General features: G+C 37.7%; 2 protein-coding genes across 7 annotated transcripts in view; one reads left to right on the top strand and one right to left on the bottom strand.

Annotated features, from left to right (window-relative positions):
* The window catches only part of LOC128861629 (uncharacterized), a 162,045-nt gene extending 154,277 nt beyond the window's left edge, over positions 1-7,768 (top strand). For all 6 annotated transcript variants that reach the window (XM_054099910.1, XM_054099906.1, XM_054099909.1 and 3 more), the window contains 3 exons: positions 341-1,103; positions 1,186-2,770; positions 6,216-7,768. In XM_054099910.1, the coding sequence (XP_053955885.1) occupies positions 341-1,103; positions 1,186-2,729 (2,307 nt within the window). In that variant the 3' untranslated portion in view covers positions 2,730-2,770; positions 6,216-7,768. The remainder of the gene's footprint in view (positions 1-340; positions 1,104-1,185; positions 2,771-6,215) is intronic.
* A 3,318-nt stretch (positions 7,769-11,086) lies between these two features.
* Positions 11,087-13,917, bottom strand: LOC128861630 (TOX high mobility group box family member 4). The gene is made up of 2 exons (XM_054099912.1): positions 13,564-13,917; positions 11,087-12,675 (listed from the first exon to the last, which is right to left on the bottom strand). The coding sequence occupies exons 1-2, from the start codon at positions 13,735-13,737 to the stop codon at positions 11,863-11,865; spliced, it is 987 nt and encodes a 328-aa protein (XP_053955887.1). The 5' UTR covers positions 13,738-13,917; the 3' UTR covers positions 11,087-11,862.
* Between the last annotated feature and the right edge of the window lie 6,058 nt (positions 13,918-19,975).

Genomic DNA, 19,975 nt, shown 5'->3' with positions numbered 1-19,975 from the left:
CTTCTATATCTATTGTTGTGCGTCCACCCCATCTTCCTGGCATGGTCTCCCAAAGGCCAGTGCCCGGCTATTGTTGACTGAATTCTGAATATGTCTGCTCATGGCTTTCTTAGCAACTCGACAGTTCAAGATTTGTTGAGAAAGTAACAAAAAAGTAACGTTTATTTGTATGCAGCGCGTACATCAAATTTAAGTACTTGTAATTCTAGGCTTATTCATTTTATACATCTTTAGATATACATCTTAAGATACAAATTTCTTGTTAATCTCTCACAATTTGACGTTGCAAACCTAAACAACAAAATCTAACCAACCTTTTTTTATCCATTTATTTACATAGACTTCGGAGAGCGTGTTGGACACAGTGCTCGACTGTGATAATCTACTGACGCAGTTAGCGACGTACCGCTGGAGCGGTATCTGTGAGAGCCTCGTACGTGACATACTAGACGCCGCCTACACCTACATTGCCGATCACTTTGCCAGCCTGATAGCGAGCGACTCATTCCTCTCGCTTGGCCATGATCGAAGTTGCCACATACCGCGACTGGAGAGTGTACTATTGCGCACAGCATCTTCGCTCACACCAGATCAAGCATGTCGCAGCTATCAGCGTGTCACGCGCCTTAATACCGTGTTGCAGGCGAAAGTCATACAAATGCCGGCTAATCTGGGTGAATTGGCGAAGGAGTTGCAGGGCTTGCAAGAGGAGGATTTAGATTGGGATGCTGAGTATATACGCTTGGTAAGCGCCATACTTTCTGCCGTTGAGCAATGTCTCATACGACAATGTTCACGTGCAATGCGCGTAACTGCTTGGCAGCGCATGGATCTCGATTTGCGTAAAAAGATACAAACGTTGGCGCGTCTCACTGAACCAATGGATCTGAAGCGAAGCAAACCGGTCTCAAAAGCGTTCACATTCAGTGGCAGCACACGCAACCAGGATCTGCATCAGGTGAAGTTGGCAATACAAGCGCACTCGAAGCGCGCCATGGCACAAGACACACAACTGTATAAGGCAACGCAGACCCAGGAGGTTGGTAATGTGCAGACAACCGAGCGCGGTGTACAGGCTAACAACGATCTACGCGACGGCACAAGTAAGTGAACGCCTTGAAGTGAATCATTTCATTCACACCAGATTCTCCTGTATTTTGCATAATCAATATTTTTTCCACGCAGGTAAAATTCTCAAATCGAACTCACGTGTGCATGTGCCCCAGACGCTTCGGGCAAGTTCACAGAGTACTACTACTTCGGAGCGCAATAGTGTAAACATGCATCGCCGCACTCAATCCGAAGCACCGGTGCATTTTAACAAAGTTTCCGCGCCTGCGCCTGCAGTACCACTAAAGCCTACTAGCGCCGAAACGAAGTCCGATTCGAGCAAGAAAACAGTACCTCGCCTGTCCGACGTACGACCACGTTACCTGGAGCCGCGCAAAGTGCACGCTCCGGCCGGTTTCGGCAGCGGTCCCGTACGTAGTGCCACCAGTTCTAGCATACCGGCCACCACCAAAGGTAAAGGCCGTCAGATCTCATCCAGCGACAGTTCGCGCACTTCCAGTCCAGCAGCTCGTAAAAACGCGAACCAAATTGGACGCAAGTCTATTAATATGTCGCTTGACAGTTTGGCATCACCATCGCGACGTGGCCGCAATATGCGCCTCAAAGCCACCGACAATGCCGACCGTTTTTCGGATCGTGGCGGTGATTCGCTTGCGGACAGCATGAAAAGTTCAGTGATTACAAATAAGGCGATCTCACAGGAGTCGCTCTCCAGTGTCATCAAGCTGTCGCGTTCGAATCCGCTCATTGGCAACAGCGGCAAACAGTTGGCAACTATCGGTGGCAAGTTGCAAAATGGTAAAACGTCAAATGGCGTCGCGAAAACGAATCGTGCGCCGAGCATCGGTACCAAACCGCCAAAGCATTTGCAACAGCAAAACATAAAATCAACCGGTTCGAGTCCTTCTTCAGTAACCACAACCAAGTCAGCGACAAGCCGCCTATCGTCCGTATCATCCACACACTCATCACGCGACATGTTCAAAAACCGTTCGATTTCGATGCCGGGTCAATCGTCATCACAGAACACAGCTGGCGGTAATCAACCTGGTACAGGTGGTGGACCGCGTAAAAGCTTCTTGTCGGCTAAGTCGCGAGAGATACTCGCTCGCCGAGCCGAGAAAAACAAATTACAACAGCAACAACAACAAATGCAACAAGCCGCTAATAGCTCCGGTGATGAACGGAGCAACAATAAATACGCCGTCCCCGCACCCACCAATAAGCAACAGCACCACCATCAACACACCGGTCCAATTCGTTCCGCTTCGCACACAGCCGTCACAGCAGTGACCAATGCAAATAATACACGCAACTCGCTGCCTTCTAATATACCAACACGTCGCCCCAACTCGCTGCAATTAAAGAAATCTACAAATAACGTAACTATTAGCAACCAAAACAACAACAAAATCATTAACGCCACCAACGGCGTGTTGAAGGCAGCGCATGCGGTCAAACAGAAAATCGAATTGTTTATCGACACATCTACATCAGCAGGTGGCCGCGACGAGAAGGTGACACCACCATCACAAGTGGAGCAAAAAACAATAAACCAACAACAGCAGCCACGTTGCGAAACGAAATTGGAACGCTCGAGTACATTTTGTAAGGAGACCTCCGATATGGACATCAATGAATTGCAGATTATCGAGTAGAGAGGGGAATGAAATTTGGCGGGAACTCAGTCGTAAATGAGGTGAGCGTATCATTTGAAGTGTTTTATGTGACTGTTATTTAATTCAGGCCACAGAAGAGTGTAATTGTGCGCTACTACTTCAAGATTTTTCCATGTAATGCTGCAAATTAAAGTTTTGTTATGGCATATGATTAGATCTGTTCATGTAAAAATTATTCAGTAACTTGCCAGTAAATTAATTTCCAGGAATTCGCTCTCAAAGAAAAAATATCAAAAAATGCACATGAACAGAAAACCAGCAACAATTTGCAAGTTTTACGATCAGTTGAATAAATTGTTGGAAAATTCACAAAAATTAAGAAAATTTTCACTTGAACTACCTTGTATTTAAAAAAAAAAATAAAGCAAACAAAATCAAAAATAACGAGCTTCGGAATCACATTAATTTATTCCATTTCATAATCGCTGTCAAATGAAGAATATTTCATTAGCATACAATTCGAGAATTTTAATTCGTGTTAATTTTTTACTTTGCGATCAGCTGTTTTTCTCACTTGCATTCTCTTACAAGTAAAGATTTATCCGGTAAAAACTTGCAACTTCCCCTCAAAATGAAATGTCGTTTTACTCTCTCCCTTTCCCTTATTTTGCAAGTTTTTACAGACATGAACAGCAAAACGTGATAATTTGTAGGAATTGATGCAAACTAAATTTGGCTTCATGAACAGATCCATTTTATTTTACCTCCTCTTATGTCTTGTTATGTTTTTATTTTATTTATTATAGGGCGAGTGACATCGGTTGAAATCAAATTGCTTTTCCATTTTCATATTTTAACTTGTGGACAGCTTTTTCATTATCATTGCACAATTAATTAAAGATATTTTGATACTCAAGTTCCTATATTTTTATAGTTTATTTATACAACTTGCAGTTATTGTTGTTGTTGTAGCAGTTAGCAACAATCTGGGCAAACTCTTTCAAGTGCAGTGAAGTTATCGATCATCGTCGTCAATCCCATCTAACAGTAGGCCTAGAAGTAGGCTGTTTCGACAGAACCAGAAATAAAGGGGTTTTAGAGGAGTGTATTTAAGAGGGAATGTGAAGGAATTATTAATGCCTTACGGGGTACCTTCACTTGCCAGACAAATGTTGAATATGGCTGGGTCAACTCTGGATAAGTAGGGGTTTAATCTGCTACACTGTCCAGAACGAAACAATTAACAGTTATCGTGCGCGGTACCTCAATTAGCCACGACTTGCATATCATTATTTATGGAATTTCCCATGAGGTTTAGGGGGAAATGCTGGTGGACGACAATAATGATAGAAACAAGATTGCGCCCTTTAGAGAGTGCGTGATGTCACATTAGCTGAGTTGTGCAGTGTTGCCAACCATTTGCTCTTCGCAATAAATTTAGTGCTTTTTTTATATCCAAAATGCGAAAACTTTTAAGTTTCATGTTTGTTTCTTATTTTTAATTCAAAGCTACCGAAACTGTAGTTTAAAAAAAAACTTTACTATCAATTAAAAGAATGTTAAAAAGGTCATGAGTAAATTATTGAACTAATTTTTAAAAAGTTTATATTTTACAAAATTATAAACATTACATTTTAGTTAGAACAGGCTGCAGACGATTTCTGGAACCTCCTTTAAAAAAAGACGATTTACGGTGTACATCGTAACTCAGGATTGGATTATCTGAAATCAAAAAACCAAACAAATTTTGTTATTGTAATATATTAGATTATCTAGTAATTAATCGTTCGGCTAATCAAAATAGTGAATTTTCACAAAATGGCAGCTTTTAAAAGAAATGATTTCGGTTTTTACGTTAAAATTAGGCCGTAAATTGATTATAAAATGGAAAATAAGTATCAGATTTACAAAAGGAACGATTAATTACTAGAAAATGTATCTTTAAAGATTGAGTTAAAACGGTTGACCGATCAAACAAGCCGTTTTCGAGATATCGTGTACACCGACTTGAAAAATGCCGTTTTGAAAAAAACACGTTTAAAGTTTCAATACCTACCTTAAAACGTGCCGAGGCATCTCCACATATTTAGGTATAACTCCGAAAGTATTGCTTAGATCTACTTCAAATTTCGTGCGTATACTTTTGAATATATGTACATTACAAAAATGCAATAAAAAAATCGATTTTTGGAAAGTCATAACTGCGTATAACCCCTTAATAGGTATGATGTCACTCATTGTCCATTTCGCTGGGAGCAAAGTAACGGTACCACGACAGGCGCCATCTCATTATTCCTTCCATCAAGGGTGGACGACATAACCGAATGGATTAGTGCGTGAATAACATTCGGTACTGCGGGGGTTCGAATCTTCGAGCATGAAACACCAAATGATAGAAACAGTTTTTTTCTAATAGCTGTCACCCGTCGGCATTCAATGACAAACCTCCAAGTGCATTTCTCTCATGAAAAAAAATCCTCATAAGAAACTACTTGTCGTTCACAACCGGCTTAAAACTAGAGGTCCGTCCATTTTGTGGAAGAAAATCAGGAGGCACACCACAAATTAGAGGAGGATTTCGGCTTGACACTCGGCTTTGGCGTATCTCCTAGAGCCGTCAACTCCTTTCTTCGCTTCATATTGATGTATAGGCACCGTTTCTAATTTCCCGTGACGATTCGGTACAAAAAGCACTGTTTATGACCGCGTATTGCTCGATGGTAGCCGAGATGCTGATAAGCAATTTGAAGGCGACTTTCTTTGTTTTTTTTTGTTGAGCTCTTGAGGCACCCAGGCTCCCAATTTCTCGGAAAATCCCATTGAATGAAGGTGATTGGGGATCGTGTTATGATCGCAGTTCTTTTTTTTCCGCCAAATCACGGCTGGTTTGGCCCACCGTTCTCCTTCAAAAGTGATTTGAGACGTTCTTCATCGAATTCAGAAAGCTTTTCGCTGTGGGACGTGGCATCGACGTCAAAGTCGTCATTTTTGAACATTTCCGTGCTGTATACTCGCCTATGAAACTCTCTCCAAACACGTCCAAAATGTCCCAGTCTACTTCCACAGCTTTTTGATTTCGACGAAAATCAAAGAAGAGCATGTCTCGAAAATGTTGATTTTTGCCTCCTGGTATTCTACTTCTAAGCCTCAAAACTAATAAAAAATTAAATAACTTAAAAATACAATTAACATAGTTTGTAGAACAGAAAGTTGTAAAATGAAAGAATGCCAATTATATATCAAGAGAAGTCTTTTTACGTTTTGGTTGATGCAAAAGCTTTTTGTTGTTTTTGTACATCTGACCAAAATATTTTACCTAAAATTTTCAAAATTCTTAACGTTTTGGGAATAAAACTCTCGTTATGTGTTGTTATGTTATTTTATATGTTTTCAAGTCATTTTATACATTGTGCCGTATTATTTAATTTATTATGTCGTGTTATGTTATGTTATGTTGTTAATTGCTTGCACGAGTATTGTGTATTATACTATTATTGTATACTAAAGTCCAATCCCCCTCCTTAGATCGCCACGAGAGGAAGAATAATGCTGCATTCATGGAGGAGAACAATACGTAACTGTAAACACACTTACGTCCGCACTATGAACGCCACTCTAGTCAATAATAAAGGAGAATTGCTGTTAATGGAAAAATTCAAATTTAAAAAGTTGTTATTTTCGAAAACTTAAAAACTTAACTGTCAATAATTTCATATTTGCGCAAACCTCTGAACTGCAAACGTAATCAAAATTACCGAAAACTGTTGAGTCGTGAAAAGCAGGTAGTAGGCAAAGAAAAAAGCATCGATATACGAGTATACACGTAAAACCTACTTACACTATCTACATACATACACAAAAGATTAGTTTGTTGCAAACGAAACGCGTTATTAAAAAATATATATAAACAAATATGAAAGTTAGTAGTGTTTGCCGCTACAAATACCCTTCCTCTACAAGCCCTATAAAATCATGCAAATATTAGTAACCATAGCTGAATAAATGCAGCGCTTAGCAAGCAACAATTGATAAAAAAACATCTAAAGAATTATTTGTCAAAAAAAGGAAGAAAAATCGGCCGTTCGAAAACGAATGTTTTAGAAGTATAGATTAGAAGTGTAATTAATTTCGTGATATTATTTACAAATGCTTCGTTTCTTTTTTGTAGAAAGAGCATATAAATGTTTGTATACGTGCATACATACATACACGCATACTCTTAGATCTGCTTAAGGCTTTAATTTAAGATCAAACAAATATTTTGATCTTTTTTTTTTTTTGTGTAGCTTCCACTTGAATTACACACTTCTCCTAATAAATAAGAAAGTCTTCTAAATACCAAAAATAAATATTTAATTATTGCTCATAGTGTGCAATTGTTTTTCACTTTTAGTTTGCTTGTGCCACGAAAATTAAGAGAAGCGCTTAAAGCAGTTTAAAATACTTCAGGCAATGTGAACATTACGAAGGAAAATCTATAAATATTAAATATGTAGAATATGAGAAAATGCAATTTGTAATTATTTTAAGTACAAAATATTTCGCAGGCTCTTGCACACTTTTTTGTGGAAATATTTTTGAAATATTAGAAACTATCTCTAATTTCGATTGCAATACTGCTCTACTGTAGGCCTTGGCGCGCATAATATTTATATTGCATTGTGTGCGTTTGCCTCCGATCATGTCATGGCCCATGCATCTGCATTTGTGTATACTATTAAATGCACTTGATTATACCTATACTCCCCAATATATGTACGTACGTTTTTTATATGAATACTGCGGAAACGACTTAATTTTATAAAAGAGAGCAAACATGAAATTTTAGTTCTAAGTAATGATACAATGCAATTACGTTTATTGGACTTAAAAATTTTTTTTTTTTTGAGTCGAATTTTTTTATATTTTTCAGAAAATTTAAAGATAAATTGGTATTTTGGCTGGCTGCAGAATAGTAAAATTAAGTATTTCACAAATTTGTATGTGTGTACGTTAATTGTATTATGCTATGAAATATACATTAATATTAAAATAAATAAAATAAAATGTTTCGCTTTTTCAAAGAAATACAAAGAAAAACAAGAAATGTATGAATAAAATATTACAATAACAAATTTAATGTTTTTTGTCATTTTTATTTTCAAATTCAAAGCATCTGGTATACAATTAATTTGGTAAGTATTAACAGAGAATATTAATGGAATGAGAAGGCGCAAATGTTAAGTAACTTTCCATTAACATTCTCTGGTTCTCGCCACACAAAAATGAACATTAACATTCTCTGGTAATAGTCACATACTAAGCAACTACTCCTTTAGTAACTCCATTTACTTTCTCTCATATTTCCCTTTATTTGTATTACTTTGCAAGTTTAAGCTCTTTAATTACAATAACAATAATCACTCTCCTTGTCATTATTCACTGATTTCGTATTATAAAGGATGATCAGATTGGAGGTACTTTTTCCAATAGGGTTTCACGCGTGACTACTGTCAAACTATGTATATTAAATACATAATTCAGATAACATTCTCTACATAATTTTTTCAGCATTAATGAACATTTCACATGAGACTTCCGCCTCAACAGCGTTTACAAATCGTGCAATTCTATTACGAGAATCGACGCTTTGTGAAAAGTGTTCATCGCGCGCTCAGTCGAACTTATGCTGTTCAGGTATGAAGCCCATTTTTGGCTTAATGGCTACGCCAATAAGTAAAATTGTCATATTTGGGCTGCCGGTTTGGTGCGGGATATGGGCTGAAGGAATCATCGGCTCCTACTTCTTCGGCTGGCGACAATATAACAGTGAATGGCGAACGATATCGCGCCATGATAAACGTCTTTTATGTGCCCAAAATTGAAGCCCGTGATCTCCACAATAACAACAAGACGGCGCTATTTGCCATATATCCCGTGAAACAATGGATTTACTGCGTCTTCGTTTCTGTGAGCAATTTACCTCTCGACTCGGAGCAGTGGATTGGCCACCAAGATCGTGATGTAAAGTCTAAAAGCTTTGTTGATGAACCAGCTTCGATTAAGGCATGGAAAGTCAATATTACTAAAGTTATTTATGAGATACCGACAGAAGTCCTCCAACGAGTCATTCAAAATTGGTCTTTAGGGGTGGCCGAATTACGGTGCAGTTGCGGACAACATTTGAAAGGGATTATCTTAAAAAAACAAAAAAAAAAAAAATACATATCATGAATAGTTCTATACAAAAATAATAAAAATTGCCCAATGAATTTGAATTTTCTTTGTTCTTTTCAATTTAAAATCCGATACTTTTAAATGTATCACTCTTTAGTTTTAAGCTCTCACGGTTGTGGACCTGAATCAAGAAAGCTGCTCTAATGATTGATTAATAAAGTGACTTTCGTGAAGTAAAGATTGCCTTTTCTTATTATACTCGTATATTGGAATAAATATTATACTAAAGCAGTACCTTAACATTCTCTGCCTTAGCTTAATTTATATTTATGCACGACAGCCGTAGTCGAATTGGTTGGTGCGTGACTACTGTTCTGGAGTGAGTTCTCGGCCAAACACCCAACAAAAGTGTACGCACCAATTATTATTTTTTGTTTTTATATAAAATGCTAAAAAAAATTTTACCTGACGCAGGATATTAGTAATGTCGCTCGAAGAAAGCCTTTTATTTTATTTATGAACAGAATTGAATTTCCAAATAATTGCGTGTATAAAGGAGCCTCCAGAGTTTTGAAAACAAGTCATTTTTACAGACAAAAGTAAATTTTGTATTTTTGTCATCAAATTGTATGGCGCAAGTCAGAACTGCTCTTGAGAAACAAAATCTTGCTGGTACAGTCAAACACGGTGATTGGTGAGTTATAGCAGGGAGTTGTATAGCGCCAAGTGGTGTAGAAATTCGTGTAGTTGGAATTCCTTGAAACGATGTTAGATAAATAGCGGTAGTTGAATATTTTGAAAGACATGTGAAACAGAGTGCCTAAAATATACGGTTTTCAAGAACGTTACGGTTCCAACAAGAGAACAACCCGAAAAACATAACCGATATAGTTAACTTTGGTTCCTAAACAACGCGCCAAAACAGCTCTAAACAACCACACAGTCGCCCGATTTCATTCTTATTAGAAACTCAAAGGGATTTATTAGAATAAAAAATTCGAATTCAGAGTGTAATGTGGCATACTCACGACTGTCGTTTCAAGAACGACGTCAGAACGACCCGGATTTATATGCGGTCCCGTACATGTATGGGGAATGCAGCGTCAGCTTGAACTACATCGTAAGAGCAATACCAATGAAAACATTGGGCGGCTCTCACTCCTGCTCTGAAGTTGGCCAGCGGAGAGCAGGTAGCGCAAAAGGCGGGATCAACTGTTTTGCTCCGCTTCAAGCTACGTTTCGTTGCTGCTAGTAAAAAACAAAATATTTCAGTCCTCTCCTCTCCAGCTGCCGCTACTACTCTCACTTCTGTTGCGCTACTACTACTCGCATAGTTGCTATTTGAGCTGTGTTCGTTTTTGTTAGATGCATTTTGTATGCGTTTTTACGGGGATACACTGAAAATATAACCCACAAATTAGGTATATGAGTATACTGTAGGTTGTAGGTATGGGTAGGTTACAACAATGGTTGGAAATGAAACAATATAAATTTATTTAATAAATCGATGTATAATTGAATTGCGAGAGCTAAAACGAAAACTAGGAAGTAGCAGAGCCATTTACATCCCTGGGGGAATGTTTATGTTACCGTAAGAACATCATATAAAGTAGCTTTGCGAAGTGTTATCAGATCAGAATGGGTGAAGAGTATAACTGTGGAAACAGAGAGGTTAGGAAACTCAATGTCAAATAAACTAAATCTCTAAAATATAGTGGCTATCCAACAAAATACATGTTAAGTTTCCTTTTTTCTAAAGCAATAAAGCCTTTTCCATTTATTTCAAAAGTGAACGCAGACTTTTTCGCTCCTTTATTAACATGTTCCTGCAATTAGTTACTGTTATATAAAAAATAAAGTGAAGAACCTCATTTTGTTCTTGCTTTGCTTTTATAGCTGAATGTAATGAAAATATAAACAAATAAAATATGTTTTGAACTATGGATTTATATTGCTTTTAATCGAATTAAAAATATTTGTAAGGCAAACGCAAATTTTGTGGACTATGTGTATGTATGTCAAGTAAAAGCTACGCATTTACTTGGTACAATTCTAATTTAGTTCAGTTCACACAAAAATATCTAATATTTTGCTTCAGCTGAAAGCTCTGCGTTTGCGTATATTTATTATTATTTCGCTATATATTTTGTATGTAATTAGTTACGAGCTGAAGCAGGTTTTTTCATTGCAATACAGTATTATAATGTAGACAACAGAGGGTTTAAAATGACTAAGCAAGCTTAATGACTGATACGAACTCCGATTAGGCATTTTAATAACTGCTTCAAACGAGGAAATTACACGTCAGGTGAAGTAAAAATGTTTTCGTTTTAGTTCGATTAGGAACATACTTATAATTAGCTTATTTGAATGGTTTCCAACGCCTTTCTGACTAATCTTCAATTCCTGGGAAAAGGAATACTCAGTGCTCGTACGCCGGCCAGACTTGACGATTTCCATAGTTTTATTGACATTACTAAAAGCGTTTGAAACACCGGTTTCCTTTTACATTCGGTACAGTATTGAGTCCATAAGTACCCACAAAGTTTTTTCATCGTCTACTCCGGCTTTTTACATTGGTCGTAGGGGTACGGATGAACGTAATACTTAAATTTCTTTTGAACCATGCCGTATAGCACGGCCCGATGTAACGCATACATCGAGAGATATGGTTCAAAGAGATAGAGGCTCACTAAAGACATCTAGTGGAAAACATCCAGAATTTTTCACTTTCCTCAATATTGCTAATTTAAATACTAATGCCTGCTTTATGTAAAATGATGTTTGTTTTGATGGAGTTTGACAGGTTGACAGTTCGCCATTTTGTCATGGCGATGCATTGAAATAACGCAAAATAGCGTATGTTCTGACCAAAAAGACATTCTTTAACATAAAAAATGGTATAACGCAGCGGGCTCAAGCATATTTTATATTTGCCTCCGCTGTTTCTTTTTTTCATAAGCAGCCATTGAGAGTTTTATTTTCTAGCTGCACCGCCTCCCCAATAGACCCGCTGTTATTGTTTCCGCGACTCCATATTCGATTGCACCCAAGCATTGAACACATTGCGACAGTGTATTACCACACATTCATTGCTGCAATATTCATCTTCCCAGTCAGGATTTATAATAGCACGTTTATTACAATTTTCTCGCGTGCATTTCTGCACAGCTCCAGCTTCACTAAGCATTTGAATTTGAGGCTGGGATGGGTCGTTCGCACTGGGGTTGTTGTCATCGGCTGATGATGATGGCACTTGCGCCTGTGGCTGCGTTGCACTAGTGTTGTTGCTATTGAAATTGTTGTGATTTATATTACTATTGCCGTCAGCACTGAAACGTGTAATTGTGAAAACAGCTGGTTTCGTTTGAAAAGTCGGTGATGGTATTACATTTACATTTGCCGCTAATTGTTGTTGCTGTTGCTGCTGTCGTTCTTCCTGCTGCTGCCGATATATGCGCATTTGTTTCATATACTCGGTCAGCGCTGCTTCATGTTTCTTACTATAAACATTCTTATGGTTTACATCCAATGCCTCCCACATCGATAATACGATTCTTGATAGCTCTTGATAGGTACAATTGGGGTTTTGTTGCTTAATAGCGCTTGCTGTATCGCGAAAGAAGAGTACATAAGCCGATAGCGGTTTGGCGGGCTCATTGGCATCTGTAGCAGTTGGCGTTAGCTGCTTACGTGCCGCGAGTGTTGCTGTTGGTGTATTTTGAGCGCTTTTCGTTGGAGATACAGCATTTGTGTTATTCGGAAAAGATTCATCATTTGCGCTATGGTACTCATCTACAGACACATCCATATCACGTACTCTTTTCGACTGTAAAATAAAATAAAAATGTTAGAGAATAGAGAATGTTTATAAGACAATCGAAGAAAGTACCTAATAATTGGTTTAAAACTTAAACTAAACGAATACTTTTGATCGCTGTTATAAGAAGATACACTTACTAAAAGCTTCTTCATCTGCTTTGACTGATTAATGTCAACGAAAATAACCTCTGGTTAATCAACATAAAATGAAACACAATGCAGCTGCTGAAATGTAATGACACTTTACTAAAAAAAAAATTGCCGATAACCTTCACTCTCCGCACATATGAATAAAACTATAAAACAAGTGTGTGTGCCATATGAAAATTTTCGCTCATAGATATAATTGTTATGTGGTTTCAGTGTCGGCAATTTAATATAAACACCTTAAACGCTAGTGGCAAATATACACATATATTAAGTAAACCCATGCCAACATTTTACGACTCGAAAGCGCTGCGTGAAATATAGGGCATGCGACCGCCCTAATCAAAAAGTTGTTATTTCCTCGAATGCAGCACTAGTTCCGCTTGATTGATTCTCCACGGACATATAAAAACTTCTAAAACTAGCGATAAGTTTATTTGTTTTGATTACAAACAACAGAGATATGACCAAAATCACGGCTTTTATTCCATAAAATACTTGCCTCCCTCACAATATAGCGTCAACTAAAACACATCCTGAAATCAGTAGAATTTATATCAATCCCATGCAACTTAGTAGCAATGCCTGTGTAAAATTCTCAATAATTTTAAATACATATATTGCCGGTGAAATTCTGGACAAATTCATTTAAATTGACTTGTTAATGCGCAGATATGTATGAATATGGAGAAAAAGTTGTACATATCTACATTTTTTATTGTACGAACAAAATTTACCGCATACATACCTCGAATTGCTGATGCTGAAAGAACTGGCCGTGATTATGAGCGAAGTTATTAAAGACAGTGGAAATTCCTGCACCGCCTTGAACGCTTCCAATATTTCCGGAATCCGTTTCGTTATCTGACAAATCGATTAGTACCTCGTCTCCGAATGATGGCGTGTGAAACTGAGCATTCATTCTCTCCCACCGGGCGTGGACTAAAGTTGATATGTTTAGTTTTTATTTAACAACAAGCCAACAAGAATTCATCCAATATGCTTCAAAACAAATTTTTTTTAATGGTATAGTACCAAAACATAATTTGTGGAGAATGTCTACTTGACAGTAGCATGTGACAGCGCCAAACCTTGCCAGATTGCTCAAAGATGAATGAAAGATGAAAGCATGTTTAATATTATGGTTGTTGTTGAAGTTGACCACCAGCCAGACTTTGAAACATTAATTTTTTTCTTCGAGCAACCCTGGGCTTATTTATTGTATATTCTGTACAATGTGTGTATACATTTTTAAAGTCAATAAAATCAATAAAAACTGTAATATGAATGCATAATTAATAATATCTACCAAACATTTCATTAGAATTATGTCTACAAACCATGATTTTTTGCCGACGTACATTTTATTTCGTTATTACTTCGACGTTTCTTCTTACACTCGTAATAATAATTATAGATAACACAGAATTATATGGAGAAAACTATGGTTATAATCTGAGATTATTTTATAATCTTGGGTTTCGGGAGCGAAATTTTGACTCTTTCACCCTCAAATTGCAAAAACCAGATATGCAAAGAAAAAGAAGGCATACAAATGCTTTCTTCGTACTATAGCTATCACCTTGTGTGGTTTTGCCTTGTATGCCGCCTGATTGTAGTGTTGCAAAGTATAAAAAGAGACTATTGTGAATGGAACGGGAACCAAAGAATGTAAATTCATGAATGAATTCATGCGGGAACTCCAACTAAACGCCAATCAAATGAAGCGAAATAAAATTGAGCAACTAATTATAATTCGGTTGCATTGCTCCGCTTTTTATACAATGAATTGAATAAAATAAGAAGATTTATATTTCAAAATATAATAAATATATATATTTACTTAATATTTTATTTAGAATTTAAAAAACACAATTACCAAAGATTCTTCGGAATGAGCATTTCGTAGTGTTTTTCGTTCACAAATTTTACAAATACACCAAATATTTTGACAGGTGAATTATTTCTAATAATAGCCTAGACAGGCGGTACCGTTAATCGGGATTACCAAGGCAATTATTTCTGCTTAAAAGTGTAGTGTGACAGATAGTTGTTACGCGGATTAGTGAACAGCAGATTTGCTTATTGGATAGTTTTATCATAATAGATGGACCGGAGGCAACAAATATGCATATGAGCAGCCCTGATACTAATAAATAATTATTTGTTTAAAAAAATCTTAAATTATATGTTATATCTCAAACTGCTCTGATATATAGAGACAATTAATGTTAATTCGAGCATGCTAGCGCCAACCAAGGCGAATTTATTACAGGTGACAGCAAACACATATAAGTAAAACCCTACATGTATTTGTTGTTGCGTTTGGTGCAAGCATCATGTCAAAATCAGCAAGCAAATGTAAACATCCGAATGTAGACATACCAATACATACAAACAAAGCATATCATTTTGACATAAGCCATACCTACGGCGAAAAATTCAGCTGGGTGAATGCTGTCACCTTATTAAATCCACCTTGGCGCCAACTAACCTCAAGAATGATAGACAAAACGAATGCGCCATCCGAATTCGCTGTGAATGTAGTAAGTGCCCATCACTAAACAAACAAAAGCAAGGGGAATTACTTGTCTGTGAAAAAAGAGTAGGCGAAAGCAGTAGCAACAACACAATAAAATAAGATGTTTTCTAAGAACGGGTGTTATTTTGAATAGCCTGCTATTGCGTTAGATGCCATTTTTGAAGCTATCATTTTTTGATAATGGACTATGAATAAGTTCGTGCGGTTTTTTTCGAAATTTGAAACTTTATTGACGTAAAATGGTTAAAAATTTAATATTCAAAATATTGTCCATCGCTTACTACTACTTTTTCCCATCTTTCTGGCAATTCACGGATTCCCTTTGTGAAAAATTCGGTCGGTTTTGCCGCAATCCATGAATCGATCCATTTTTTGACTTCATCGTAATTACGGAAGTGCTGGTCAGCCAGGCCATGTTGCATCGATCGGAAGAGATAGTAATCGGATGGCGCAAGGTCTGGACTATACGGCGGGTGGGGTAGGACATCCCATTTGAACGTTTCTAAGTATGTTTTGACCACTTGTGCAACATGTGGCCGAGCATTGTCATGTTGCAAAATAACTTTGTCGTGTCTATCGGCGTATTGCGGCCGTTTTTCTCGCAGTGCTCGGCTCAAGCGCATCAATTGTCGTCGGTAGACATCCCCCGTAATCGTTTCATTCGGTTTCAGTAGCTCATAATACACAACACCCAGCTGGTCCCACCAGATACACAGCATAACCTTCAGGCCATGAATATTCTGCGCCGACGTCGATGTTGAAGCATGGCCAGGGTATCCATACGTTGCCCGACGTTTTGGATTGTCGTAATGGACCCACTTTTCATCGCCAGTCACAATTCGATGCAAAAAACCCTTTCTTTTGTGCCGTTGAAGCAGTTGTTCGCATGCCATAAAACGGCGTTCAACGTCTCTTGGCTTCAATTCATACGGCACCCAATGGCCTACCTTTCGGATCATTCCCATGGCTTTTAAACGTTTGGAAATGGTTGATTGATCAACTCCCAAAGTTTTTGCAACCTCTTCTTGCGTTTGAGCCGGATCTTGATCGAGCAATTCCTCCAATTCGGTATCCATGAACTTTGGCGGCGCACCCTCGCGTTCTTCGTCTTCCAAGCCAAAATCACCACTTTTAAAGCGTGCAAACCACTTCTGGCCCGTTCGCTCAGATAGAGCATGCTCACCATAAACTTCCACCAAGATACGATGACTTTCGGCTGCTTTTTTCTTCATATTAAAATAATGAAGAAGAATTCCCCGCAAAAACACATTATTTGGCACGAAATTCGACATTTTCAAGTGTGGTAAAAATATTGTTGTTTACGCTTCAAATAAAAAACTTATACTGACGTTTGTGCCTTACGACAGTAGCTCTCCAATGAATGTTTGGAAATGTGGATCGATGGAATAATAATCAAGTTACGCCATCTGTTGTAAAACCGCACGAACTTATAAATAGACCATTATTTGACAAGTGGAAACTACGCCATTAATAAAAATGGAGCGATACATGCTTAAACAACGCATTGAAATGTGGTGAATGAAAAATGGTGAAAATTTGGCAGAGACGGTTCGTAATACTCGAACATTTTTGGGTCATCGTGAAGCACCTTGTCGGACAGCTATACAGAAATTGGTGAGCTATTGGGACAAGTTAGTGATGTGAAGCATAAAACCGTGCACGTCACTCAAGAACAGCCGAAAATAATGCTGTTGTAGCCGAAAGTGTTGAAGAAAACCCAAGTTTGACCATTCCTCGTCGTTCTTTGGAATTAGGCATTCCACAAACGTCATTATATCGTATTTTGCATAAAGATTTGGGTCTTAAGGCTTATAAAGTCCACTCAAACCGGCCGATCATCAACCACGTCGCGTCTTTGTTGATTGGGTCGTTGAAATGCATGAAAACGATCCGGAATTCCATCGAAAAATCATCTTGAGTGATGAGGTCCATTTCCATCTCGGTGGCTTCGTCCACAAGCAAAATTGTCGGATCTGGGGCTCAGAAAATCCAAGAGTTATTGTTGAAAAGCCTCTCTATGCTCAACGTGTGACTGTTTGGTGCGGTTTATGGTCCGGTGGAGTCATTGGACTTTACTTTCTCGAAAATGAAGCTGGAGAAACAGTGAATGGATTGCGCTATCGAGAGATGATTAACGATTCTTTATGGCCAGAATTGGATGGTACTGATCTGGACAACGTTTATTTTCAACAAGACGGCGCTACGGGCCACACAAACAACCATTGATATTTTACAGGAAAAGTATCGAAATAACACCTCTTATTGGAAAACCCTTTACGAGAAATTATACGCACACACACATACTTTCCTGCCACGACGTCTTCCGCATAAAAGGGCCAACAAACTGCATTCGGAGGCCTTACATTTATTTGTGCTTTCACAATTTAACACGCGGCACTTCATTTTCATTAGTTTGATTATTTTAAATCTCACAAATGACAAAACTACCAAGCCATTCACTGAATTTTCACAAACATGTAATTTCTCCTACTATTGTTTGATTTGTTCGTTTGTTTTGGTTTGCGAAGGGAGTTGACGTCAGAGTAAAGTAACTGTTTTTTAATGGCGCACCTTCAGTACTGATTCCGCCTTGGATTACAACCAGTCTTTCTTGTTCTTATCTGTAATAGTTTTATTATTTTTCAGTCACAATAGATATTAACTGTAATTCTTCGGCAATGTTGCCATCGAAATCTTTCTAAAATCAAAAATTTCCCTAACCCGCTTAACCCTAGAACACACACCCAGAAAATACCACGTAAACACACACCCGGGATACGTATGTTCCCGGGACCTTGTTTTGCGGTTTTTTTTAATGCTTATTCAACCGATTTTTATGCTTTTTTTTTAAAAGGTATATTTTAATATATAACAAGTATTTTGTCTTTTGTTTCATTCGAATATTCCTACTGGTTCCAGCGACATGGGCAAATAAAGTCAGGACATGCAACAGTGGATTTTTGTTTTTGTTGTTGTCCTGATAAATGCAAAACAAAATAATATAATTTATAATAATATACTTGTAGAGTAACAACGAATTGACATTTTGGTTTTTATTTCATTGAAATATTCTACCTGGCTCAAAAGATATGTGCAAAAAGGTCGCGCAAGGTATGAGTACGTAGGTAGCAAATACACTGGTATAACTGGTTTTTGTATTTTATATGCAGCTGCAAGGGTTGTTTTCACACGAGGTGTTGTTATAAATGCTGCCTGTTGATATTTTCATTATTGTTTTGGTGCTCAAAAGTGTAAGAAGTGAAAATATAAGTGAAAATAAATATAACTGAAACTATAAATAACTGGATTCGAAATGACTTCAAGAAGAAACGAATATTTATCAAGTGCAGCATATAGAAGGTAAAAAATGTAAAATAAGCAACAATGTAAACATATACTAATTTTTTTTATTATGCAGGCTAACTGAGGAACAGCGAGAATCATATATACAATCTTTATTTGATGAAATTTGTGACGATGACGAGAAGAAATTCAATTCAATGACATTGAAATTGCTGATGACGATGCTGAAGTTTCGCAAAGTGCCGCAGAACCTGATTATTACCTGATTATGCGGACTATGAGGATGATGAAGAAGAAGTAGAAGAAAATAATGAATTACCTGCTAGTGGCGAAAAATTTGTTGAACGTGATGGTACTGAGTGGATGAAAGAACCAAATGTAAGTCGTCAGGTACTCAGACAAAATATTATAAGAGAACGTTCTGGACCAGCTAGATGCACTGAAATGTTGTCAATAGAGCAAACATTCAAATGTTTCATGAACGTTGAAATGGCTGATATAATTATGCGCCACACAAATAAGTTAGCAAAAGAAACTTATAATGCTTACAACAGTGCGCATCCAAACACAACTCCTAAGTCATGGACGCCTGTGTCAATAACAGAGCTGTATGCATTTTTGGCATACTTATTACGACTGGTGCGAACCATAGCAATGGAGAACATGTTCGAGATTTATGGAGCGTCAAAAGCTATCCTTTATATCGCGCCACAATGGGAGTCAACCGTTTCTGTTCGATATTGCGGTTCCTAAGATTTGACGATAAAAACACTCGTGCAACACGCTTACTAACTGATAAAGCAGCACCGATCAGAGAGTTGTGGACGATGATGAACAATAATCTTGCTGCACATTACAAGCCCAGCTCATGCTTGACGATTGATGAACAATTATTTCCTTACCGTGGACGCACACGGTCTACGCAGTACATACCGTCAAAACCTGCTAAATATGGTGTCAAGGTTTGGTGGATTTGCGATGCCACAAATGCATATCCACTGCATGGACAAATATATACTGGCCAAGCAGAAACTGGTAGGGAAACGAACCAAGGCGAACGAGTGGTGAAGGATTTGTCTGCCAAATACCAAGGAAGTGGCCGAAACATTACAATGGACAATTTTTTTACGACCTTGCCAATTGCAGAACTGCTTCTCACCTGGAAACTGACGATCGTTGGAACTTTGCGCAAAAACAAATCATATATTCCTCAAGAAATGAAGCAGAACAAAAACAGGACAATTGGTTCAACGACATTTGGCTTCAAAAATAATGTGACAATGCGCACTTATGT

The sequence above is a fragment of the Anastrepha ludens genome, chromosome 4 (assembly GCF_028408465.1).
Source record: "Anastrepha ludens isolate Willacy chromosome 4, idAnaLude1.1, whole genome shotgun sequence".
Classification (NCBI taxonomy): domain Eukaryota; kingdom Metazoa; phylum Arthropoda; class Insecta; order Diptera; family Tephritidae; genus Anastrepha; species Anastrepha ludens.
This window is presented reverse-complemented; position numbering and strand designations above follow the sequence as displayed.

Coding starts and splice junctions, on each gene's coding strand:
- LOC128861630 (XM_054099912.1), bottom strand. CDS start 13,737: ATGAATGCTCAGTTTCACACGCCATCATTCGGAGACGAGGTACTAATC. Junction 12,676..13,563: donor TTCAGCATCAGCAATTCGAG/GTATGTATGCGG, acceptor TTTATTTTACAG/TCGAAAAGAGTACGTGATAT.